Below are 22789 nucleotides of genomic sequence, written 5' to 3' on the forward strand. Positions count from 1 at the left end.
GGAGAAAAACAAACACTGAGACATGGCCCCCTCCCACCTCCGACTGCTGCCAGCACACATCTGGCTGCCCCCGGCCTATGAGCGGCCAAGCCTCGGCTCTCTCCCTCTTTCATAACCTGTTGGAAATTGCTGTTGGGCCCCAGGCAGCTGACCCCTTGCACTCCAGCTTAATGTCAGTGGGAGGAGAGGATGCCTCCCATTCACAGGGATCGGCACAGCCCCTGCCCTGGGCCGCTCTTCTTCCCTCTGCCCCTTCCACAGAGAGCTGCCCCCTCCTACAATTGGGAACTCTTTTCCTGCCTTAGCGTCAGTGCCCTGTGGCGCGTGAGAGGGACAGCCCCCTCCCCACGCCTCTTACTCCTCTTTTGTGGCACAAAATGGGAGCCCAGTCTCTGCTCTGGGAAGACACATACTGTGTCCCAAGAAGTGGGAGCCCTTAGTGGTCACATCTGACAATCCACCTGGCTTTACTTCTCCAAACTCAGACGCATCCGCCTTCCCACCGGGGACTTTCAGTTCAACAGGGGGTTCCTAAACCAGCAGGTCTATCATTAGGGCAGCCGGTAGGTGGCAGTCTCAACTCTAAGAACATAAGAATGGCCAGACTGGGTCAGACCAAAGATCCATCTAGCCCAGCATCCTGTCTTCCGACAGAGGTCAATGCCTGATGCCCCAGAGGGAGTGAACAGAACAGGTAATCATTGAGTGATCCCTTTCTACATCCATTTCCAACCTCTGACAAACAGAGGCTAGGGACACCATTCCTACCCATCCTGGCTAACAGCCAATGACAGACCTAATCTCCGTGGCCGTTTCTGAAGTGGCATGCTAATAAACGGCCCGAAATATGCTAATGAGGCACGGATGCAAGTTCCCTGTGCCTCATTAGCATAAGGTTGCGTGGTTTGGAGTCCGGAAGACGTTCTTCTGGACTCCAAAACACCGTGTAGAAGCGCGGCCCCCGGGCGATCTTCCGAAAGGAAGTCCTTCTTCCGGAGGCCCCTTCTTCCTGAAAAATTTTGGGAAGAAGGGACCTCTGGAAGAAGGTCTTCCTTCCAGAATACCCCCCCGGGGCTGCACTTCTAAACAGCACCAGAAGAACGTCTGCTGGACTCCAAACCACGTGACCTTATGCTTATGAGGTGTGGGGAATTTGCATCCATGCCTCATTAGCATATTTCAGGCCGTTTATTAGCATGCCACTTTCGTGGAAAAACGGCCCATGAATTTATCTAGTTCTTTTTTGAACCCTATTATGTTCTTAGTCTTCACAACTTCCTCCTGCAAGGAGTTCCACAGGTCTACTGTGTGCTGCGTGAAGAACTTCCTTTTATTAGCTTTATACCTCCTGTATAAAGAGGATGTGGATGTGTTGAAGCAGGGTCAGCAGAGGGCAACAAAAATGACAAAGGGGCTGGAGCACAAGACCTATGAGGAGAGGCTGAGGGATTTGGGCTTGTTTAGTTCACAGAAAAGAAGACTGAGGGGTAATTTAATAGTGGCCTTCAGCTTCCTGAAGGGGAGCTCTAACAAGGAGGGTGAGAAACTGTTCTCAGTGGTGTCAGATGGCAGAACAAGGAGTAATGGTCTGAAGTTAAAGAGGAAGAGGTGTAGGTTGGATGTCAAGAAAAACGACTTCACCAGGCGGGTGGTGAAGCATTGGAATGTGTTGCCTAGAGAGGTGGTGGATTCTCCATCCCTCGAGGTTTTTAAGTCCCGACTTGACAAGGTCCTGGCTGGGATGACTTAGTGGGGGTTGTTCCTGCTTGAAGCAGGGGGCTGCACGAGATGACCTCCTGAGGTCCCTTCCAGCCGTATGATTCTATGATTCTGTAACCACTCTGCATGCCTGTTCAATTGCATTAAGGCCTAGGTCGGAAAAAGTAGCTATTGGTTAGTGCCTCATGCTGGACGTCTAGGACCCTGATTCTCAGAAGTGCTGAGTGCTCATCACTCCAGAGAGAGCCTGTGGGAGGGTGCTCAGCACCTCTGTAAAACCAGGCACAAGAGCTGCTCGAGTTGGCCCGCAAAATAGGATGTCACACCCTGGACATTGGGGCCCGAATCTGTAATCATTTGCCACATCAGAATCCAGTCCAGGCAGCTCAGGGTGAGAGGTGCAGCCCAGCTCCCCAATGGAGCCCTCCAAAAAGACTTGGGGTGCCTGCTGACTAGTCAGCTGAATGGGATCTCCCAGTGCTACCCCAGGGCCCAAGGACTAAAGCCATCATGGGATGCATAACAAGCAGGATCTTGAGTTGGAGGAGAGGGGTTACTGGTCTGTTGTGTTTGGCACTGGGGTGACTGCTGCTGGGAGCATGCCCAGTCATGGTGCCCACAGGCAGTTAAAGAAGGATGTTGGTAAACTGAAGAAGTTCAGAGAAGAACCACAGGAAAGATTACAAAATTAAAACCAGGTCTTAAAGTGATTGCTTCAAGGCGCTCGCTCAGTCCGGTTTAACAAAGAGGAGAGCTGGAGTGGCTCGGTTCCAGTCCATACGTGTCTCTGCAGGGACAGTCTCCTCAGTCTACCAGAGAAAGGTGTAACACCATCCAATGGCTGCACGTCCAAGCTAGAAAAATTCCGCCTGGAAATAAGGACACAGAGTTTTTACAGTGAGTCATTACCCATCGGAACAACTTACCAAGGAAAGCGGTGGAGCCCTTCACTGGCAGTGAAGACTGGATGTTTCCCTAGAAGCCCGGCTCTGGGGACTGTTCTGGGCAGCTGTCTGGCTGGAGCGCTACCAGAGCTCAGACCAGATGGTCACAATGGTCCCTTCTGGTCTGGGAACGTGCGGTCTGCAAACTGGCAGGTGACAACAGTGCTCCTTAGAACGGTGTTGCAGAATCCAGCAGGAGCATCCCAAATCCAAGTCTGTGTTCTGTGAGGGAGGTTGGTCAGTGCCAGCCTGTGCTATCCTGAGGTCTAGGCTGCAGGGCAGGGGTGAGGGGCACTGGCACAGCTGTGCAGGGAGCCCAGGGCTGGGCTAGCAGAGGGGCTGTAGGGAGGGGTTGAGAGGCACTGGCAGAGCTGTGTAGGGAGCCCAGGGCTGGGCTAGCAGAGGGACTGTAGGGAGGGGTTGAGAGGCACTGGCAGAGCTGTGCAGGGAGCCCAGGGCTGAGCTAGCAGGGAAGATGCCTTCACTGCCTGAGTGCTGTCCCTCTATGAAATCTAATTATTGAGTCAATGCAGCCTTCCTCTCTCCCCTGTTCTGAGCCAGGAGATGGGGCAATGTCCATGAGTCCTCCTACCTCCTGTCCTACTCCAGGAGCAGCCAGTTCAGAGACACCCCTGACTCTGTCCTTCTCTTGCACAGGTATAAAGCTGTCTGGCTGATCTTCTTCACACTTGGCCTGGGGACGCTGCTGCCATGGAATTTTTTCATGACAGCCACCAGAGTAAGGCCCCCGGTGCCCCGTGTGCGTGGGGAGGGGTTAAGTGTGTGTGTAGCGTGTGTGATCCAGGCATGCGCTGGAAGGGAGCCGGCGTGCGCTGGGAGGACGTGTGTGTGATGTAGGTACACGGGATGGGAGCCGGCGTGCGCTGGGAGGACGTGTGTGTGATGTAGGTACACGGGAGGGGAGCCGGCGTGCGCTGGGAGGACGTGTGTGTGATGTAGGTACATGGGAGAGGAGCCGGCGTGCGCTGGGAGGACGTGTGTGTGATGTAGGTACACGGGAGGGGAGCCGGTGTGCGCTGGGAGGACGTGTGTGTGATGTAGGTACATGGGAGAGGAGCCGGCGTGCGCTGGGAGGACGTGTGTGTGATGTAGGTACACGGGAGGGGAGCCGGCGTGCACTGAGAGAAACGTGTGTGTGATGTAGGTACACGGGAGGGGAGCCGGCGTGCGCTGGGAGGACGTGTGTGTGATGTAGGTACACGGGAGGGGAGCCGGCGTGCGCTGGGAGGACGTGTGTGTGATGTAGGTACACGGGAGGGGAGCCGGCGTGCGCTGGGAGGACGTGTGTGTGATGTAGGTACACGGGAGGGGAGCCGGTGTGCACTGAGAGAAACGTGCGTGTGGCACAGGCGTGTGCAGTCTAGGGGTGTTGGAGGTGGGTGTACTGATGTGGCTCTTTCCCTTTTAGTATTTCACCAGCCGCCTTGGGGACACCCAGAATGTCTCCTCCCTGGATCGCGTCGCAGAGCAGAACATCTCGGCCAAGGGCTGGGAACCTCCCCCAACCTACCTGCAGGCCAGGTTCAACAACTTCATGACGCTGTGTGCCATGCTCCCCCTGCTCGTCTTCACCTGCCTCAACTCCTTCCTCCACCAGCGGTGAGTCTGGGCCCTGGCCGTCTCGCAGCTCTCCAGGGCTCAGCCCCTCTGGCCAGGTGGGGAAATCAGCCTCCTGCCAGGTCCCTTCTGTTCCCCAGAGCCCAGCTGGCCCCATCCCCACTCGACACAGGCAGACCACCAAACTCCTGGCCTGTGACCTGGTTCCCCTCTCTGGCAAGCCTACCGAGGCACGTGCCTCCCCAGCCCCCTCAGTCCTGCTGTGGGGCTCTTCTCACCCAGAGGGGGTCTCTCTGGTCACCCTGCAGGATCCCCCAGAAGGTCCGTATCCTGGGCAGCCTGATTGCCATCCTGCTGGTCTTCATGATCACAGCTGCCTTGGTGAAGGCCCCCCTGGAGCCGCTGCCTTTCTTCGTCATTACCATGCTCAAGATCATCCTCATTAACTGTGAGTGGGGCGCTGGGCAATCCTGGATGCTGCTGGGATCAGGGAAGCTGGCTCCAGAGGGGTGGAAAGAGGCAGCTGCCCTGCTCCAGCTCTCCCTTCACTGCTCGCCTGGGTGGGGCCAACTCGCTCTGCTGCCACAGGGTCTTGCGTCTGGGTCTGATTGCCTGCCACTGAAGGGCATAGCGGCTGCTCCGCCAGCAGGAGGCGCCGTGGGGAGCAGGGCGGGGACGCTGGCCATGATGCAGCGTGGCTCTCTAGTTCGTCTCTCGGCAGGGGTGGGAGGTGGGCACGGTCTGCGTCACCTGTTTCTCAGTCCTCATCACTGCCTGTCTCTGTCCTTGCAGCCTTTGGTGCCATCCTCCAGGGCAGCCTCTTTGGACTGGCGGGGCTGCTGCCTGTGAGCTACACGGCCCCCATCATGAGCGGGCAGGGCATGGCAGGGACCTTCGCCGCACTGGCCATGATCTGCGCTATCGCCAGTGAGTGACTCCCATGCAGCCCCACCTAGAGCCCTCCACTGCCCACCGCCTTTCAGCGAGACCAGGCGCCGGATTGGTGGAGGGGGGAGCCGGCTGCCCTTCCGCCAGCCTGTTCAGAGCCAGCTGTGAGGGCACCTCTGGGGCAGGGCGCACGTTGGGGTCACTGAGGGTGTGTAGGGGCAGCTCAGGGGGGCTCCACAGGCTTCTGCAAATACCCTGTGCTGGGAGGGGGCATTCTTCTGATGGGAGGGGCCTGGGGGGTCTCTCCCTCACCCCGCCTCTCCCCGCAGGTGGCTCAGAGTTGTCAGACAGCGCCTTTGGCTACTTCATCACAGCCTGCGTGGTGATCCTGCTGGCCATCGGCTCCTACATCCTGCTGCCCCGCCTGGTAGGACTTGCCTGCTGGGGACACCAGGGAGAGAAACCCAGCCAGCGGAGCTGGAGCATGGGGGGGTCTGCTGTGCTCCACAAGGGCCATTGTGCCAGGGGAAGTCAGCCTCATGCCTGTGCCTCCAGGCTCCCCGGTGATGCTCCATGGACAGCCCCCATCCAGTGCAGCAGAGAAATCCCCACCCCACCCCAAGTGAACACACTGGGGGGTCTTGTCAGTCACGCGGGAGTGCGCTGGGCTGGGCTGGGCCAGCCAGGCACACGGAAGCAGGCTGGGCTGGGCTGGGCTGGGCTGGCCAGGCACACGGGAGTGCACTGGGCTGGGCTGGGCAGGCACACGGGGGTGCAGTGGGCAGGGCCGGGCCGGCCAGGCATGCAGGAGCATGCATGGCTGATCTTGCCAGGCACAGGGGAGCGCGCTGGGCTGGTCTCACCAGGCACACCTGAGCTCTCTGACTGGCCTTTCTGCAGGACTTCTTCCGTTACTACTCGATGAAGGACAAGACCAAGTATCAAGCCCACGAGGGGCACAGTGAGCAGGAGACCAAGATCGACCTGATCAAGAAAGGTGAGGCATGCTGGGGGGAGGAGTCTGGAGCAGAGGGGCTGAAGGGAGAGCTGGGGACTGGAGGTGGTGCTGGGGAGGCTGCTGGCTCCAGGGCAGCATGTGGCCCACCCCAGAACTGCCAGGGGAGGGGGAAGTAGGAGAGCTGGCTCAGAGCCTGGCTGCACCTGGGGCCTCCCACCCTCCTGGGGCCTCCCCTCACCCTTCCTGTCTCTCCCCGCAGACGAGCCTAATGGGGTAGAACAGAGACATCCAAATGACTCGGCCCCTCAAGTCCCCTGCCAGAAGCCCTCTGTCTTCAGCATCTTTAAGAAGGTATGTGAGTCAGTGACACCCCCACCCAGCCTGGTTGTGGACTCTCAGGCCAGGTCTTTCCCGAGGGTGGGAGGCCCCGGATCCGGTCTCTCCCAGCATTTGAATAATAGGCCCCGGCTCTTTCCACCTCCAGATCTGGGTCATGGCTCTGTCCGTCTGCTTCGTCTTCACGGTTACCATTGGGGTCTTCCCAGCTATCACCGCCGAGGTGAAGTCCACGATTGCCGGGAGAAGCAACTGGGGTGAGTGTTGCTCATTGTTCATTGCGGGGGGACCAGGGATGGGATGGGCTGATGGGGCCGCACCCCAGCAGCAGAGCTGGGAGGAAGGGGGTCTCCAGGAGCGGGGAGAGGACCCAGTGATATTGCTTGGGAACCTGAGAATCGGATTGAGCCGCTGACAGGCTGGGCACCAGCTTTCCCTGCCAGGCTTGGGAAGGATCTGTGGGCAGCAGATCAGACCGGGCCTGGTCCCGTCCTGGCTGCTGAGGAAGAGGGAGAGCTGGTGGTCCTGGAAGGGGCCGTGTTTTGGTGCAGGGCCTGATCCCCATGTCCCCTGTGTCCTGCACTGGGGGGGCACCTCACGCAGCACTTGGGGAGGGAGACGTGCCGGTGTCTGTCCCTGTCCCTGTCCCTGACCCTTCCCCTCTCTTCAGAGCTGTACTTCATCCCTGTTTCCTGTTTCCTGATGTTTAATGTCTTCGACTGGCTGGGACGGAGCCTCACCGCCGTCTGCTTGTGGGTAAGCGCGGGGCAGAGCAGAAGAGGCGAGAGCCAGATAGCTGGGCCCTGACCCAATGGGGGCACACTCAGCCAATCAGAGTCCACCCCTGTGGCTGACAGCCCAGCTGCCAGTGCTGGACACAGGGGAGCGGGTGCAGGCGAGTTAGCAGGAGGGGAAGCGCGCCGTTCTGATCCTGGGTCTGGACTGCTGAGTTAGAGCAGGGTGCTGCCAGTCAGGACTCCTGTGATCTGTCCCTGGCTCTGGCTGCCTCATTGAATGCCCTTGTGCAAGTCAGTCCCCTGCTCCGTGCCTCAGTTTCTCTGCCTGCACAATAGGGAGTTTGGTGCTGACCCCGACCTCCCAGTGGGCAGGGGCTGAGGGTCTGTATGTGTGAGGGAAGGGCAGGGGGTGACTGTCCTGGAGAGACAGGGACAGGGACAGGGAGCCTGTCCCCCAGAATTCTGTTCTGCATTTTTAGGCTGGAGAAGCCCAATGTACTGTAAATTTAGGGTGTTTTCCTGGCTGAGTCTGACACACATTGCTTGAGTGTCTGTAATGAACGCCCTGGGAAGTGGTTGTATTGGGCATTCGTGTGGGGCCGGAGAGAGCAGACAAGCAAGGGGATGGTGCCCTGAGACACACCAGCAGCCAGGGCAGAGAGAGAAGTGGAGAGCCCAGAAAAAAGCCAAGGACATAGAAGGCCCCTTAGCGGTACTGGCAGGAAGCCATCTGCTGCCTGGTGGATCGCGCCGAGGGCAGCGGCTGCTCAGGAGGAAGGAGCCCAGGCAGCTGAGGCAGATGGGCTGCTCCGGCAGTGCCGGTGACAGGACTGGACTGGTGGGGATGGCAGCTGGCAAGTGTAATTAGTCAGTCTCTCCCAGTGGCCGGACACAGGACCCTAGCTGGGGCAGGCCCTGAGTTCCTACAGCACGTTCTTTGCCAGGAGTCTGGCTGGGGGGGTCGCACCCCCGTGCTCAGGGCCTAGCTAGCTGCTGGATTTAGGCCCAGGAAGGAATTTTCCACGGGGCCAGGTCGGCAGAGACCTGGGGGGTTTGTCTTGGATCACTTGTGGGTTTGAGCTAGAGTCTGTGGTGGCTGCTCTGTAACTCAAAAACTTTAAATGATGGTCTGAGGCCACCAGTAACTCAGCCAGTGGTTTGGGGCCGTCACAGGGCGGGTGGGCGAGGTTCTGTGGCCGGTAACATGCAGATGGCCAGACTGGATGATTGTGATGGGCCCTTAGAGTCTGGGAGCTGGGGCCAAGAGAGAGCAGCTCACCACAGGGGAAGGAGGAGGCGGGAGAGGATGGAGCAGAGGGCTCTCCAGCAGGGGAGGAGGGCATGAGCCCATGGGAGAGTGGGTGGCCAGGAGGTCACGGCAGGGAGCACGGAGGAGGTCAGGAATAGATAGCTACATCTGGCGAGTGGGAGGGGGGTCAGGGTCCAACCTGCTGCCCGTGGGGTTTAAGGAAATGTTCCCATAGTGCTGTTTTCCCGGCTGTTTGGCTTGCCTGAAGCCGCCTCTTCAGTGCTGCCTCCTTTGTAAACAAACCTGCCTACAGCTGCACAAACAGCTCTCGGGGTGGGGGCTCCACCGCTGGCCAGGGCTGTAAGGCTGCTCAGTGCTCCCAGGGCTGGGCTGGGGCTCACACAGAGCACCAGATAGGCTGTGGTCCCCTCTGGCAGCAGTGCCCAAGGCCCTCTCTCTCTGTCTCTCTCTCTCGCCCCCTCAGGCCTGCTCCATATGTTTGCTATGGGTCTGGCCCTGTCCCAGTAACGGGGCTCAGAGGCCCTTCAGGTGGGCCGTAGAGACTCTGTGAGCTGGTCTGTGCCCAGTAGCCACTCTGCCCTGGAAGTGCCACCTGACGTTCTCCAGGCCTGGCCAGTGGCAGGGAATGGAGAATGTGGGAGAGGAGACGTGCGCACACGCCCCGGCCCACCAGCCAGCAGCATGTGTTTCTGTTGGTGGTGCCCGTTGGCTCATGCCTTGGTGCATCTATCGTTTATTCTGCCCCTGGGTGTTAAAAATTAGAGGAAACACTGATTCGGAGTGCTACCATTGCCACAAAGTAAGAGGTGTTTGGAAACAGATCTGCTTGAGTGTGTGTCATGGGCCCCGTACTGCTAGCAGGGCAGCTGGGGGATTCTCTCCTACATTCCATGTGACCTGGAGTGGGTGCTTGAGTACAGGTCACGCCCTGGGTCAGGTTGTGAGTCCAGAGCTTGGTCTGCTGTGACTCTCTCTTGCGCATGCTGCTGTGAGTGAGGAGGGTCTCTGGCTTGTCTTCCCCTCCATGCCCCATGCTGTGCTGCCTCCTTTCCAGTTCAGGCTGTTGGTTTGAGTAAACTCTTCCGGCATGAGCTACCCGGGAGTCAGTCCGGTCCAAGCCAGCCAGGCGCTGCCTCTCTGACGTTCTCACCCCGTGGTAGGGTCACAGCATCTGGCCCGTCAGGCTCACCCAGCCACATCTCTCCTGGCAGGAGGCCCCAGCAGGAGATGCTTCCAAAACAGCTTTGAAGAAATGGGATGTGGCTGCTCGTGGTTTGGACGGGCTGCTTGGCTAGAGGCCCCCCTTCCCTGGGGAGGTACTGCTAAGCCACCAGGGTGCTGCCTTTGGCTGGGCCCATGAAGACTGGCCCACCCCAAACCTGGCACAAGCTCGTTAGGGCTCTCATGCCAGCCCAGCCCCCAGTGCCCAGCAGGGGCCCAGCAGAGGGGACAATGAAGGCTGGTGTCAGACGGCAGTGGTGAATGCTGGCTCAGGGACCTTGGTGTCCCTCCGGGGTGACCCCATTGCAGCTGCTCTGAGGCGGTCTGGCCAGAACCGAGAGGGGCCGTTGTGTGTGATGTAGGTGCATGGCGTGTCCATGGGGCGCATTGTGGCACCTAGCTGGAGAGAGGGGCAGCGGCAGGTTGCCGCTCTGCGCACTGGCGGGGGCTTGGCAGGACAGGTTCGTGCCACCACCGAAGCCGCGTAGGCTCAGCAGACAGGGTCGGAGGGAAAAGGACCTGAAACTGGCCCCGCCAGTGGGGCTGCAGCTAGCTGGGCACAGGGTGGGGAGCTGGAGTGGAAGGGCTTGGCCCTCGGACGGGGGAGGGCAGGAGCTGCGTGCGTGCTGGGCTCTCACACCCACCATCAGCCTCTTGCTTTCCATGTCAGTTATTGGCCCAGCACCCTGCTGCCTGCGGCCACCCAGAGCTCCAGCAGCACAACTCAGCAGGCAGGACACGGCCCGGCCCAGCCCAGCCCAGGCAATGAGCCTACAGGGTGACAGGTGCTTGGGGCTGCCCCAGTGATGTCCCTGTGGCCCACTGGTGAGGGCTGCAGTAAAGGCGTTGCTGGGAGGCGTTCCCTGAGGGAGGGGACTGGGCAGCCCCCCCACGGTGCTGCCGTTGCGCAGGCAGGCACAGCACTGAGCCACGTGGCTTAGGTCAGGCTGGAGTTGAGTGAGACAATGGGAACCACCCTCAACAGCCCCCTTCCCTCACTCCCGCGACCCTGACAGGCCTGTGCTTGTGTCTCACCCAGCCCGGTAAGGACAGCTGGCTCCTGCCCTTCATGGTGGCCACCCGCATGGTCTTCATCCCCCTCTTCATGCTGTGCAACGTGCAGCCCCGCAGTCACTTGCCCGTTTTCTTCTACCACGACGCCTGGTACATCGTCTTCATCGTCCTCTTCTCCGTCTCCAACGGCTACCTGGCCAGCCTCTGCATGTGCTTCGGGCCCAAGTGAGTGTGACCTGGGGCCAGGGCAGGGAGCCAAGCAGCCAGTTACCTAGCAGCTGCACGAGACGGTGTGGTTGATTGTGCCCCAGGGGCCCAGCCCGGGCATGGACCCCTTGCCCAGGCTCTGCCTTAAGGGACTGGGGGTTCCCCTATCCAGTGGGCTGTGTCCCAGCTGTCACTGTCCCCGTGCTACAGAGGGAGAAATGGGGACAGATTTGCCCTGGATTACCCAGGTGTCCTGCCTCCCAGGAGTGGGCTTCAGCCACCGGTCTTCATCCTCCCCAGCCCAGAGCGGAGCTGCACCTTTCTCCTCCTGCCCTGGAGAGAGCAGTGAAAGGGCCTGGGCTGATCACTGGGGGCCCGGCTGCTCCCAGAGCCAGGCTGCCAGCGCAGGGAGCTGATGCAGTCGGGCTGGCAGCCTGCAGTCTGTCAAGGCAGAGGGGCGGGGGGTGCTGGCGCCAGGAGCTGCAGGGTGGCGCTTTGCTTGACACTTGGCAGCTGCGCGCTTCTTGTGAGCCCATAATTCAGAGCTGGGCGCTCCTCCCGGCGGGGTGTGTGGCCAGGCTCATGCTGTGGAGAAGCCCTGCTGCGAAGCAGGGCCTTTGCTGTGCCTCCCCCAGGGGCCCTGCCGCCCAGACCGAGGTCCCCTCCCTCCTGAGCCCCTTTCCTGCTCCCCAGTGCCAGGGTGTGGTTAGAAAGTGGTGGCCGTGCCAGCACCTTTCCCTGAGCCTGGCCTGGGCTCTGACCCCACCCCATGCCCAGTGTGCAGCGAGGGCTTGACCCTGGCCTGACGCTGACAAACTTTGCTCCGAGGGCGCAAGAGCCTGCCACCTGTGGTGCTCTTGTGCTGCTCCACAGCTGGGCCAGCCAGCTCCATCAGAGCGACAGGAGCCCAGGTCCTCTGCCCCGGGCCGCCAACATCAGTGCCCTTTGCAGGCTGCTCCCCCTCACAGGCGTCCTTCCCCCCAACCCAGCGGCCCCCTGCCAGCTACTAAACTGCTCTCTGGCAGTGGAACAGTCAGGCTCTCACGTGGCCGCAGCTCTCCAGCCACGGAGGGTGGAGAAAAGAGCATCCCCCACTCCAACCCAGAGGCCACAGGGCAGGAGCCCTTGGGAGCACCGATCTGGGAGTCAGGAGCCTTGAGTCCTCTGCCACAAGGGGTGGGCAGGCAACCAGCCCTGTGCCTTGGTCTGCCCCCTGTGAGGAGCCCGGAGCTGAAGGAGCAGCTGTGCAGCCAGGGGGCTGGCAGCAAGGAGGTGGGGAGTGAGGGCAGTGGTGTGGGGAGCAATTGGGGTTCGGGGGAGAAGAAAGGCGATTGTGCGGAGGAGCTGTGGGGCAGGTGAGAGGGGTGGCTCTGGGGAGGACAGGCAGGGAGCAAGGGCACTGGAGTGGGGGAGAGAGGGGGCAGCCCGGCTGCTCTGGTTCCCACATTTTGTTCTCCTGGTTAGTGTTAAGAGAAGCCCCACATCTTCCAGCCCCTCGGCTGGGGCGGGGCCCTTCCCCAGGACCAGCTCCTCCTCCGTTCCAGACTCTCGTTCCCTTTCTCTCAGTGCCGAGGGGAGAGGTGTTGGAGCTGCAGGGCCTTGGGAGCAAGGGGCACCCATTCCTTCAGGGGGGCTCCGTAAGGCTGGGCCCCAGTGCAGCTGGGCTGACCCTTTGCCCCTCTTCCCTTCCAGGAAGGTGCTCACCCATGAAGCTGAGACAGCTGGAGCCATCATGGCCTTTTTCCTCTCGCTGGGCTTGGCCCTGGGAGCCGTGCTCTCCTTCCTCTTCCGCATGGTGATCTAGCCCAGCAGCGGCATGGACCCCGAGGCTGGGCTTGGCTCGGCTCAGCTTCTCGTTCCTGGCCAGCTCACAAAGGCTGCAGCTATGGATGACGCCTGCGCCCTGCTAGGAACTCTCCCTGCCTTCACAGGCCCTGGGACCTGGGCCCCCACCTCCACCCTGCCCTGCAGGTGGCTTGCTGGGCCATTTTGCCCTCCCCCCTGCTTGTGTGATGGCTCCAGGTCTTGTGCCATTATCTCCCCCCAATCCTGTGTGTGCCACCTGGCTTCCCTCCCCCGATTCTGCTGCCCAGTGTTGTGTGAATCCCTCCTACATCCTGCTGCCAGGACCCTGCCTCACCCCAAGCCTGGGACCCTGGGCTCAGAGAAGAAGAGAGGGCCTGGACTCCCTGCCCCCGGGGGTCAGTGTGACCTGCTGTCCTCATCCCAACCTGCTCTCAGGGGTCCTGCAGTGTTCACCCTTGTCCGGTATCTTCCCCCACACCTCCATGGGAAATGAACTAACCCCCTTGGCCTGCTGTAGGCCTGGGGCTCCTCCCTCTGGCTGCTCAGCCTCTCAGCCATGCATGGCTTTATCCAGCCCTCCCTCTGGGAGGGGGGAAGTGTCCATGGGTGCGGGGGCTGGAGCTACAGACCCAGTGTGTGCAGTGCCTTAATTACCAGCCCCTCCTGCCTCCCACCTGCCATGGTCTTTGCCTGGTGCCTTCCCTCCTACCCCCTGGCTGCGCTGCCTGTATCAGACATTGCAGAGCTGTGGCCGCTGCTTCCCGCTGCAGTCCTTGCCTACCGCAGCAGGAGGCGCTGCAGGGAAGAGAGCAAACGTGGCTGTGGGGGGCCAATGCTGGAGAGGACCAGCATTCCCACACTTGTGGCCTTCCCTGGCTGGCTGCCCCTTGGCGCGGGTGAGGCCTGGCCAGGCCTGTTTGTCTCTGTAAATGTGCCTGTACAGTTGCCATTTTTCTATACGAAGAGCGACCGTGCCTCTGGTGTGCTGCCACTGACTCCCACGTCACCGGGGGGCTGGAGCGCGAGCGTCACGCAGACCTGGGCCCAGCGGAGCCAGGCTGCCCAAGGCTGGGGGGTACTGAAAGGACCAGTGTGAGGGGCCCCAGGGGCTGCTCAGAGCAACATCTTGGTGTCTGTTCTCAGCTGCTGCTCAACTCTCTCCTGCTGGCCTCATGCCCCACTGGGTTCTCATTTGGGGTGGGGGGGGGGACCAGGGGAGCTGCATGGGCAGTGAGAGGGTAGGAGGTCCCAGGCATAAACCAGGGCCTGGATGCACGGCCACTGCTGTGCCTGCCAAGAGCAGGGAGGGCATTGCATGGCTAAGTGGGGCTGCCCTGTCTGAGTGCTTGGGGGTCGGGTGGGAGTGCAGGGGTCTGGGTGACACTGGTGAGCTGGGAGCCAAGCATGTAGGAGAGCAGGCTGACCCACAAGCTGGGGGGCACAAGCAGGCTGGTCTGTGAGAGCTCAAGCTGCTGTCCTGAGAGGTGCTGAGCCTGCAGGGCAGGGGGCTGCTTGCCTGAGAGGTGTGGGGCAGGGGGTGCTGCCCTGAGAAGTGCTGGGCGGGGAGATGCTGTCCCGAGAGGTGCTGAGCCAGCGGGAGGGAGACTCGCGTCCATTGTGCAGAACTGCGGGCGCGGCAGATGCACTGGGTGGGCTGGTGCGGCACCTAGTGAATACAACAGTCAACTGCGTCGCTCCATCCCAGCTCAGCATCTCTGCACCTTCCCCTCTCCTTGAAGCGGTTTCCCCAGCAGGGGCTCCCGGCTCTCCCCAGGGACAACCAAGGTTCTCCTGAGTACCCAGACTGCCTGTCCGTGCACAGACGTACACCCGCCCGCCGCACCCAGCATCGCCCACTCGTGCTCGTCAGCACGGTCTAACGCCTGGCCAGGGTAGCTGCACACCAGGCACCACATCAGGCTGTGCAGAACCCCGGGGTTTGCGCTTTGGGTCCCCCCAGGATATGCACACACTGACCTGAAGGGGTGATCACAGCGCGGGGCGGCAGGCTCGTGAGCTAGCCCAGGCGGGTGCAGGTGCTGCATGTGAACAGAGCCCAGGAGTTGGGGCAGGCCGTGCTGAAGCCCCTGCTGCTGTCTCTAGCTGCTCTTTTTAACCATGCTATACCCAAGCAGCAGTCACACCCCCGACTGTTACCTCTGGAGGTGAAGGTAAACCAGCATGCCGCTCGGGTAAGGAGCTGGCTGGGGGGCTCGGCTGCAGGAGGTGGTGTGGCATTCTTCAAGCCTGGCTCCCAGGGCTTCCTGCACGCTGTCACACAAGGCAGCAGGCTGGTGAAAAGGGCTGGCTGCAGCCACCTCTCCTGTCCCGCGGCCCCGCCCCCCAATTCAGCCCTGATGGTACTTGCTGCTGGTCCCTCTCCTGTCAGGGAGCGAGAGGAGAGTGCATTGTTTGCTGCACTCCTGCCTTTGGCTGGGCTGGGCAGGGGGTAAACAAGCTGTGCACTTTATTGTTACTCCCTAACAGTGTCAGGAAGGAGAAGAGCATGCAGCATCCTGGGATGAATATTGGATGGGGGAAGGCTGCAGCTTCCCTTGCCCTCCCTGTATCTCACCACACAGCAACCTCCTGCCCTAAACCCTCCTCACCACCAAACCCTGACACGCCCACTCCTCCTGCCTGTGCCCCCCACACCCTCAACCCCCGCCTTGACTCCTGCTTCCTTCCACATCCCCACCCCTTGCCACGAGCCTCCCCACCCCAATCCTGACTCCTGCACCCCATATCCAACCCCCTTCTCACCTGACCCCTCACCCTGAGTCCCATCACACTCCGACAAACCCCAGCCCCCTGCCTTGAGCCCCCCTTCCCACTCCACCCCACATTTAAATGTCTTACAGTTAGTGTAGCACCAAACACAGCCCTGCTGCCACAGCCCCTCCTCCCCCACCCTACAGCAGTACCTGTAAATATGTTTCTTTCACCCCAGGTTCAAGTTGAGGGCCATCATCCTGGCCGAGGGTGAACAGTTGTGTGGGGCCTGGAGAAACATTCCTGGAATGTCTAGCGTTGCGTGCACCATTGTGTTCAATCATGTGCGTTCATTAGCAATTACCTCCAGTTAAAACAGGCTCACAACCACCCACATCGCCATAGGCCAGAGCTGCACACTAACGTTGACCCAGTTACATGGCTTTGGGGAGTGAAAAACAGTAAACAAGCCCGTACCCTAGGCTGCCGTAGTTGTTGAATGGCCCAGGGACGGCTATGGCCCTGATAGCGCCTCCCTTAGAGGAAGGAACCACTGTGCTGCTCTCCCCTTCCCCAGCTGCTGCTCGGGAAGGCCCAATAGTTACATCTCATCAGCCCCGAAGACCCCCTGCCACCCATTCCCACCCTACCACACCTCAGCTCTCCCAGAGGGACCCCAGGCTTTATGACTCGCTCCCTGGCTGTGCTACTGGGGCTTGTAACAGGTTGGGTCACAGCCCTCCCCTTGAGCTTGTCAGCTGATGAGCTGATCACACCATTGAGCCCCCCACCCTGCCCCCTAGGGTGCCCCCCACCCTATCCTGCACAGCCAGACCCTCTGGTTCCCCCCAGCAAAGGCACAGAGGTGGGGTCCCAGCCCACCACAGAGTAAGGCCGATAGTGATAGCAGCTCGGCTCTGGGAAGGCTCAAGCACAGGCACTTGCCACAGCACGCAGGTACACAGCCCCTGCGGGACTAGAGCCCCGGATAAAGCCATCTACGCTGCATAAAAGTTTATACAGAGTAAGCTCATAACTCACTTGCCCCTTTATCAGTGACGCAGCTGTGCGCACCTGTGGTTCCCCCACAGGTAACATCACTATTCACAAATCACCAGCCACTGGGCTGCTGAATTCCTTGAGTGCTGCTAGTTGCCTTCACTAGCACATCTAGAGACAGGAACAGGTTTATACTTCATACTTGTAATTTCACATACAGGCACACACAGAACACACACATTGGGCTCGCCAGGGGTGCTACATTTTGCATCAAGCAAATCTGAGTTAGGCATCATCCTATTCCAGCGCAGACGTCCATAAAGCAGATGGAGGCGCACGGACACTGGGCTGGTGACACTTGCTACAATGGGGGTTTGTGACCTGCCCCCTGGATGCAGGAGGCCACCAACCAACTGGCTGATAGCAACGCTGTATGCTCAGCTCCCCCTGAGCTGTGGCTATTCTGGCCATACGTACGCAGTTCTGTCCGTGCTCTGCTGCTTCACCACCTGCACCACCCTGCTGAGGGGAAGAAGAGGAGGCCACCACCTCGCCCTGGGGAGGGGGTTTGTGACTGAGCTCCTGGGGTGGGGTGACAGCCCACGTTCCTGAGGGGGACCATGGGAGAGGTGCAGAGCCCACCCCCCAGTCCAGCTGCCCCAATACGGCTACTGCCACCACTGCCCCCCTGCACCAACCCCATTCCTCATCTGGACCTGCTTTGCCCCTCAACGGGCTGTTTGCTTTGCCCCCTTTCCATCTGGGACCGTGTGCAGCTGCCCCATGAGCACTTGGGGACACACCCCTTCCCTCCTGGGACTTGGTCCCCACGGCTGCATTTGGCTGGGGAAGCTTCCCACGTCCCCACCTTGTTTTCCCTCCTGCAGCAGCTCACCCCCTTGCTGCCCCACCCAAGCCCTGTAGGTTTGTTTGCTGCCCCACCCTTGCAGCCCTGTTTGTGCCTCCCTCCTGTCCTGCGGCCCCCTCATTCCAGCTCTGCCAGTGCTCCTCACACCAGATCTGCAGCCCCTCCCGTCTCCCATGGAGCGCTGCAAAGCCCCGTGTGTCTGGCACAACATAGAGCTCATGCCCATGGCCACAGCCGTGTCACCCAGTCACTCTGCCCAGGTCCTGTGCCTTGAAGAGCTGCAGTCTCTCTCAGGCCAGACACATGGGTCCCTTGTTTTGAGAAGAGGAGTGTGGGTGTACTAGCCAGCCAACCCCAGATATTCCTGTTCCCCTTTCAGCCCAGGCATCCCATTCCCATCCCCATCCCCATCCAAACCACCCTCCCAGGCCACCAGACACTGTAACCTTGCATTCTGTCTGGACACGGAACAGCCGAGCTGGAGGAGGAACTGCCCAGACGGCAAGATGTGCCCAGGCACAGGGATGGCCAGGATGCACAGGCATCTCAGGAGGGTTTGGATCAGCTCCTGTCCGGGAGGAGGAGGAGACAGCCAGAGGACACAAGCTCCTGCCCTCGGGACCAGGGGATGTCCATCCCAGATGAATGAAGTCACCTCTAACCTAAGGGCCCTCCCAAGATGCTTGGGGGTGGGAGGTCTGGGGAGAAACCCCACAAACAGTGGTTGACTCTGGCCTCCTCAGTCATTTGCTGTCTGCTTCCAAAGGGCTTGGGCCTCAAATGAAACTGACTGGTGCTCAAATTCCACCTCACTACCTGTTGCCTGCTTGGGAAGCAGACACCCCCTCGGAGCACCACCTGCCCAGCTGCAGAGCTGAAACGTGAAGGGAAAGGTGGGGTAAGGCCACTGGAGAGACTGGAAGCAGTGGGATGTGACATCTCCCCAGGTAAGGGCAGTTCTCAGCTCCTTTGGGTTTCTGGAAAAGCCCCGATGCCCCAGTGGAGACACTCCACCTGGGAGGCTCTCTGGTCTGCAGGGTCCCCCATCCCCGACTTCCACCTCTTCATAGGGGTCTTGGTTCCCACTTCCCCTGCACAGCCCCCTATGATATGGCCTTGGAATTGCTCCCAAGGGTCACAGGCCCAGAGCAGAGATTCTCCTTGTGGCTGCCCTCAGCCTGCGGAGCAAGAGTTCCCAAGACCCGTCCCCACTGACCCGTGCGGGCTTGAAGGGCTGCCACTGAGCAACCCAGCCCAGTCTTGGCTGTTACAGTGGGGCTGCACTGTGACTGCAATGGCTCCCCCAGTGTGTCCCAACCACTGTGGATAGGACCAGGTGGGGAGGAGCAGTTTCCCCCGGGCCCAACATTGGCAGCGGCCAGCTCTCCAGGCCCCTTTGAAATGCTGTGGCAGCACCGCTCCAGCTGCACGCGGCTGTGAGGGAGTCAAACTGGGGGCCAGCGTCCCAGTATGGGCAGCAATGAGAGCTGACTGCTCTTGGCCCCAGCCCTCCGAGGGTGTGGAGCAGCGCTCACTCCCACCTTGCTCCAGGCCTGCAGCAGCTGTTGGCAGTGCTGGATGCAACCCAGACTGGGTCACAGCACTGTTAGCTCCCATCTGCTGATCATGGTTACACCCCAATCCCCATTCAGAGATCCCCAAGCCCCGCAGCAGGGGAACAGAACCCAAAGCTATGGCAGGAACCAGGGCCTCCTGCAAATAGCCAAAGCCCCATGGCCACAGCCTGCCACACCAACACTGAAGCCTAAAGCCAGGGGGCCCTGCTGGGAAGGTGGAGAACTCACCAGCTGCTGCTCCTCCAGCATGGTGCCTCAGGTGTCTCCAGAGAGAGCCAGGGCCCAAACCCTGCTAGCAGCTCCCAAAACCAACACCAAGGGGATGCATCCAGGAGCAGCAGGGAGAGGCCACTCCTTTGCAGCTTCCCCACCATCACAGTCCAAGAGGCCTTGGCCACAAGAAAAGTTGCTGGTGGCCACAGTTGAGAAACACTGCCTTAAGTGGTGACACAGGGTGCATGCCAGAGCTGCAGTCACTTCCACTCCACCAGCTTTAACTGAGGTGACAAACTACAATCAGGTGTCTGAGGTCCCTGCAGCATTACCAGTGAGGGGGGTATGAAGAGACCATCCTTTTCACCTCACCCTGAGGCCCAAAGTGGTTCACCAAGGAGCTAGCAGGACAGCACAGGAGCGTCAGCTGGGAACAGAGCTTTTTATTGGCTCAGGAAGTTAACAGACACCAGCCTCCTCCTTCTTATTTGTTTTGGAAACAGGAGCCTAACATTGATGAGCGATTGCAAAAGAAGCCAAACCAGGAGTACGGGAGGGAAGGGCACAGAGCAGCGTCACAAACCCAGGCCTGGCTAAATGGAGCAATGGCTAGCAGTCAGAGCCCGGCGCTCCTGGGTGCTACGCCCATAGTTTGTGCTGGTCGGGACTCTCCGTTGGAAACGCCGGGCTCTCAGCCCATCCGTAACCCAAGGTCATTCAATGAGGCCAGCTCCCGAGCAGGAAGCTCTTAAGCCCACTGAAGCCCGCAGCAGAGCAGCGCAGCGCAGGCAGGTCAGGTGCTTAGACCCGTGCAAAGGCTGTGCGGCCCTCGCAGCGCTTCTCCCAGGCGGGTACGTTCCCTCCCCGGGTTGCAGACAGGGAGTCGGGGGGGGCGGGAGACGACACCCGCGCGTCACCTAGGGGCAGACCCGGGAATGGAACCCAGGAGTCCTGCCCCTGGCGCCCATCACCAGCCCGCACCGTCCTCCCGCCGGCGCCCTGGGGCGGGGGCTGCTCTCCGGGGCCTGCCAAGCGCCGGCCAGCGGGGCCAACAGCTGCAGCGCCCGGACGCCACTGGCTGCGGGCCGCTTTGCGGGCCGGATCGGGTGCAGCCCAGGACCCGGCATGGAACCTACTGGAAGAGGAGCCGCCGCACCGTTCATCTCCCTCCGCTGCCTCGCAGCGCAGCTCAGGAAATAGTCCCGCCCGCTCCTCCCTGGGGCCGCACGTGGTGACCCGGCCGGTCTCCCCGCGCGCGGCGCCTGCGTTCTACTCCCGGCCCCGCCCCCGCGCCTCAGTTTCCGCCAGGCCGCTTCCGCGGGCGGAGATGGTCCTGCCGGGGCTGGCCCGGCTCAGGGCCCCGCCAACGAGGGCGCCAGGAGGGGGGTTTATGGGGAGCCCCCCGGTGTCAGGCGCTAGAGCCGGGTGCGGGAGCCCTACGCCCCCGGGTGCCTGCTGCAGTCTGGCTCGGCCGGGCCCGGCCGGGCCGGGCCGGGCCGGGCCCTAGGGAGCAGCCCGTAAAAACCCGGCTGCGTAGGTCTAAGTAGGGCCTTCAGCGCCTGCGTCGCGGCACATTGCCTGGAAGCTTAAGTGGGAAACAACGTGTGGGCCCCACCCCCATAGGCCGCAGTAGGGGAGGAGCTCGGGCAGCGGCTGCCTGCCCCGGAACCCCCCTCCCCCCACGCTCGCAGTTCCGCAGCTGCAGCACCAGCGGGCGATGAGCCGCGCCCAGCTGCCGCCGGTACCTGCAGCTTATCCGCTGGCTGGGACGGGGGCGGCCAAGCCCCCAGCCCGTATGTGAGCCAAGCACAGCCCCGTCGCGGAGAGCGCATTGCCCACGACGGACACCAGTGGCAGCTGCGCTTCCCGCGCCGCTTAGCAGCCCCGAAGTAACTTCCTTGTGTTGAGGAAGGACCCAGCTGCCCCTCAGGCTGGAGCCGGGAGCTGTAACGCTGCCCTGCGAGCCCGGGGGGCCATTCCTGCCTTCCCTGCTCCCGCCCTGTTTTGACTTGAAGTTGGGCCCTGTTGTGGGAGCACCCCTAGCAGCTGGGAGTCGGGGTCACAGGCGGGACAGAGCTGCGTGGGGAGCCGCGGCCATTCGGCAGCCTGTTGAGTTATGCAGAGAGCACCAGAAAACCATTGTTCTCCCGGGAGAGCAAGTTTATCCTGTGAAGTCCAAACACTGGCTCCGGACCCCACCCTAAATTTAAAATACCTTTAACCCACGAGCTAAGTGCAGGTGCTTGGGGGGGGCGGGTCTCTGAGGTCTGGGAAAGCAGTGACTGTCCCCTTCTGTTGGGCTTTCTGTAGTCTGAGGGATCTGGCCTACGCTCCCCAGCCACTGCCAGGGCTCCAGTGAAACTCCCTTTGGATACCTGTGTAACTAGAGGTGTGTCTACACTTCGAACTGGAGGTGTCATTTCCAGTGTAGGGGAGGAGCTTGGATGAAGGTAATATGCTAAAAACAGGACTGCTTGGGGGAGGGCAGCAGGCTGGGTTAGCCCCCCGCCAGTTAAGTGCCAGGAGTCCTGGACGTGGTTTAGCCACCACAATAAACCCCCTGATGGAGATGCATTGAAACCAGTAAACATGGTACATTACCAAATTGAAGTCACACAGGGCTCATCTGCCCCTGACATGCAACAGTGGAGGTCTGCCATCAGGCCTGGGAAATCCACACCCCACAAGAGAGCTTCAGAATTCCAGCCCTGTCTACACCAGGGGCTAGGTCGGATTACCTAAGTCACTTGAAGAATGAATTTTTCACCGTCCTGTGCAACATATCTAGGTTGGCCTAATGTTTTAGTGAAGGCCAGGCCCCAGTTCGAGTATGAAGAACAGCGGTGTAAATGCTTCTGTGTGAGAGGTTTGTACTGGTGTGGGCATCAGTGCAGTTAGTTATGTCTGTGGAAAAAAGGCCAGGTGTGGATCATCCCAAAGGCAGCATCTAGGAAGTGGGTTCTGAGAGCAATAGACATTTCCCACCCCAGGGCTTCCCCCATTTGAAATCTGCCCCCCACCCTACCTCAGCTGGATAACTGAACTGCTTCTTACCAAGGGAGCAAGAAGATAATACCCACCTGCTTGCCACACAGGGCTGTGAGTTTGCAAACCTCCTGTAGGGCCCTTCTGTGATGCAGCCAAGAACATTTGCACCCTGAGAGGGCTTGCTAGGCTGCTTCTATTGGCATAACTTTGTCCCCATTAACAGGGCCCTTGGTGCACTTATTCACTCTGACAATTACAGCAACACAAAAACTGCATGGAGGTCAGTGCTGAACACAACCCCCCAGTGCAAGCAGGGAGAATGCTGGCTCCCACCCTAAAACATGATAGGGCTTTTTGATCTCCAGGCCTTTCTCTGCATCCAAGGAAACTCATGTAGTGAAATGCCTCAGAACTGCAAAGGGCAGAGAAGGGGAAGAACATGGAACATTCTTCTCATGCGGTCCATACCCAAAGTCTTTTGGGACAATTGCCCCAGGTTTTCACAGGTGCAAAGTGGGAGTCCATGGACCAAGTTCAGTAGGTGACTCCAAAGTTTCATAGATTTTAAGGCCAAAAAGGACCACTCTGATCACATCCTTTATAACACGGCCTAGAGCCTCCCCCACTGGTTTCTACATCAACACCCTCCCTTCCGGTTGAGCTTAGAACATACCTTTGAGGCAGCAATCTAGTTTGGATGTAATGATCACGAGTGATGGAGGACTTCCCACATTCCTAGGTCATTTTTTTCCTC

At 60.2% G+C, this 22789-nt stretch overlaps 1 protein-coding gene across 4 annotated transcripts in view; it reads left to right on the forward strand.

Moving 5' to 3' along the window:
* The window catches only part of SLC29A1 (solute carrier family 29 member 1 (Augustine blood group)), a 63484-nt gene extending 49832 nt beyond the window's left edge, over positions 1–13652 (forward strand). For all 4 annotated transcript variants that reach the window (XM_074989777.1, XM_074989776.1, XM_074989779.1 and 1 more), the window contains 11 exons: positions 3321–3402; positions 4093–4283; positions 4550–4689; positions 5034–5168; positions 5459–5556; positions 6030–6126; positions 6347–6438; positions 6572–6680; positions 7094–7179; positions 10691–10890; positions 12565–13652. In XM_074989777.1, the coding sequence (XP_074845878.1) occupies positions 3321–3402; positions 4093–4283; positions 4550–4689; positions 5034–5168; positions 5459–5556; positions 6030–6126; positions 6347–6438; positions 6572–6680; positions 7094–7179; positions 10691–10890; positions 12565–12676 (1342 nt within the window). In that variant the 3' untranslated portion in view covers positions 12677–13652. The remainder of the gene's footprint in view (positions 1–3320; positions 3403–4092; positions 4284–4549; positions 4690–5033; positions 5169–5458; positions 5557–6029; positions 6127–6346; positions 6439–6571; positions 6681–7093; positions 7180–10690; positions 10891–12564) is intronic.
* Positions 13653–22789: the final 9137 nt, after the last annotated feature.

Source organism: Carettochelys insculpta, chromosome 3 (genome assembly GCF_033958435.1).
Source record: "Carettochelys insculpta isolate YL-2023 chromosome 3, ASM3395843v1, whole genome shotgun sequence".
Taxonomy (NCBI): Eukaryota; Metazoa; Chordata; order Testudines; family Carettochelyidae; genus Carettochelys; species Carettochelys insculpta.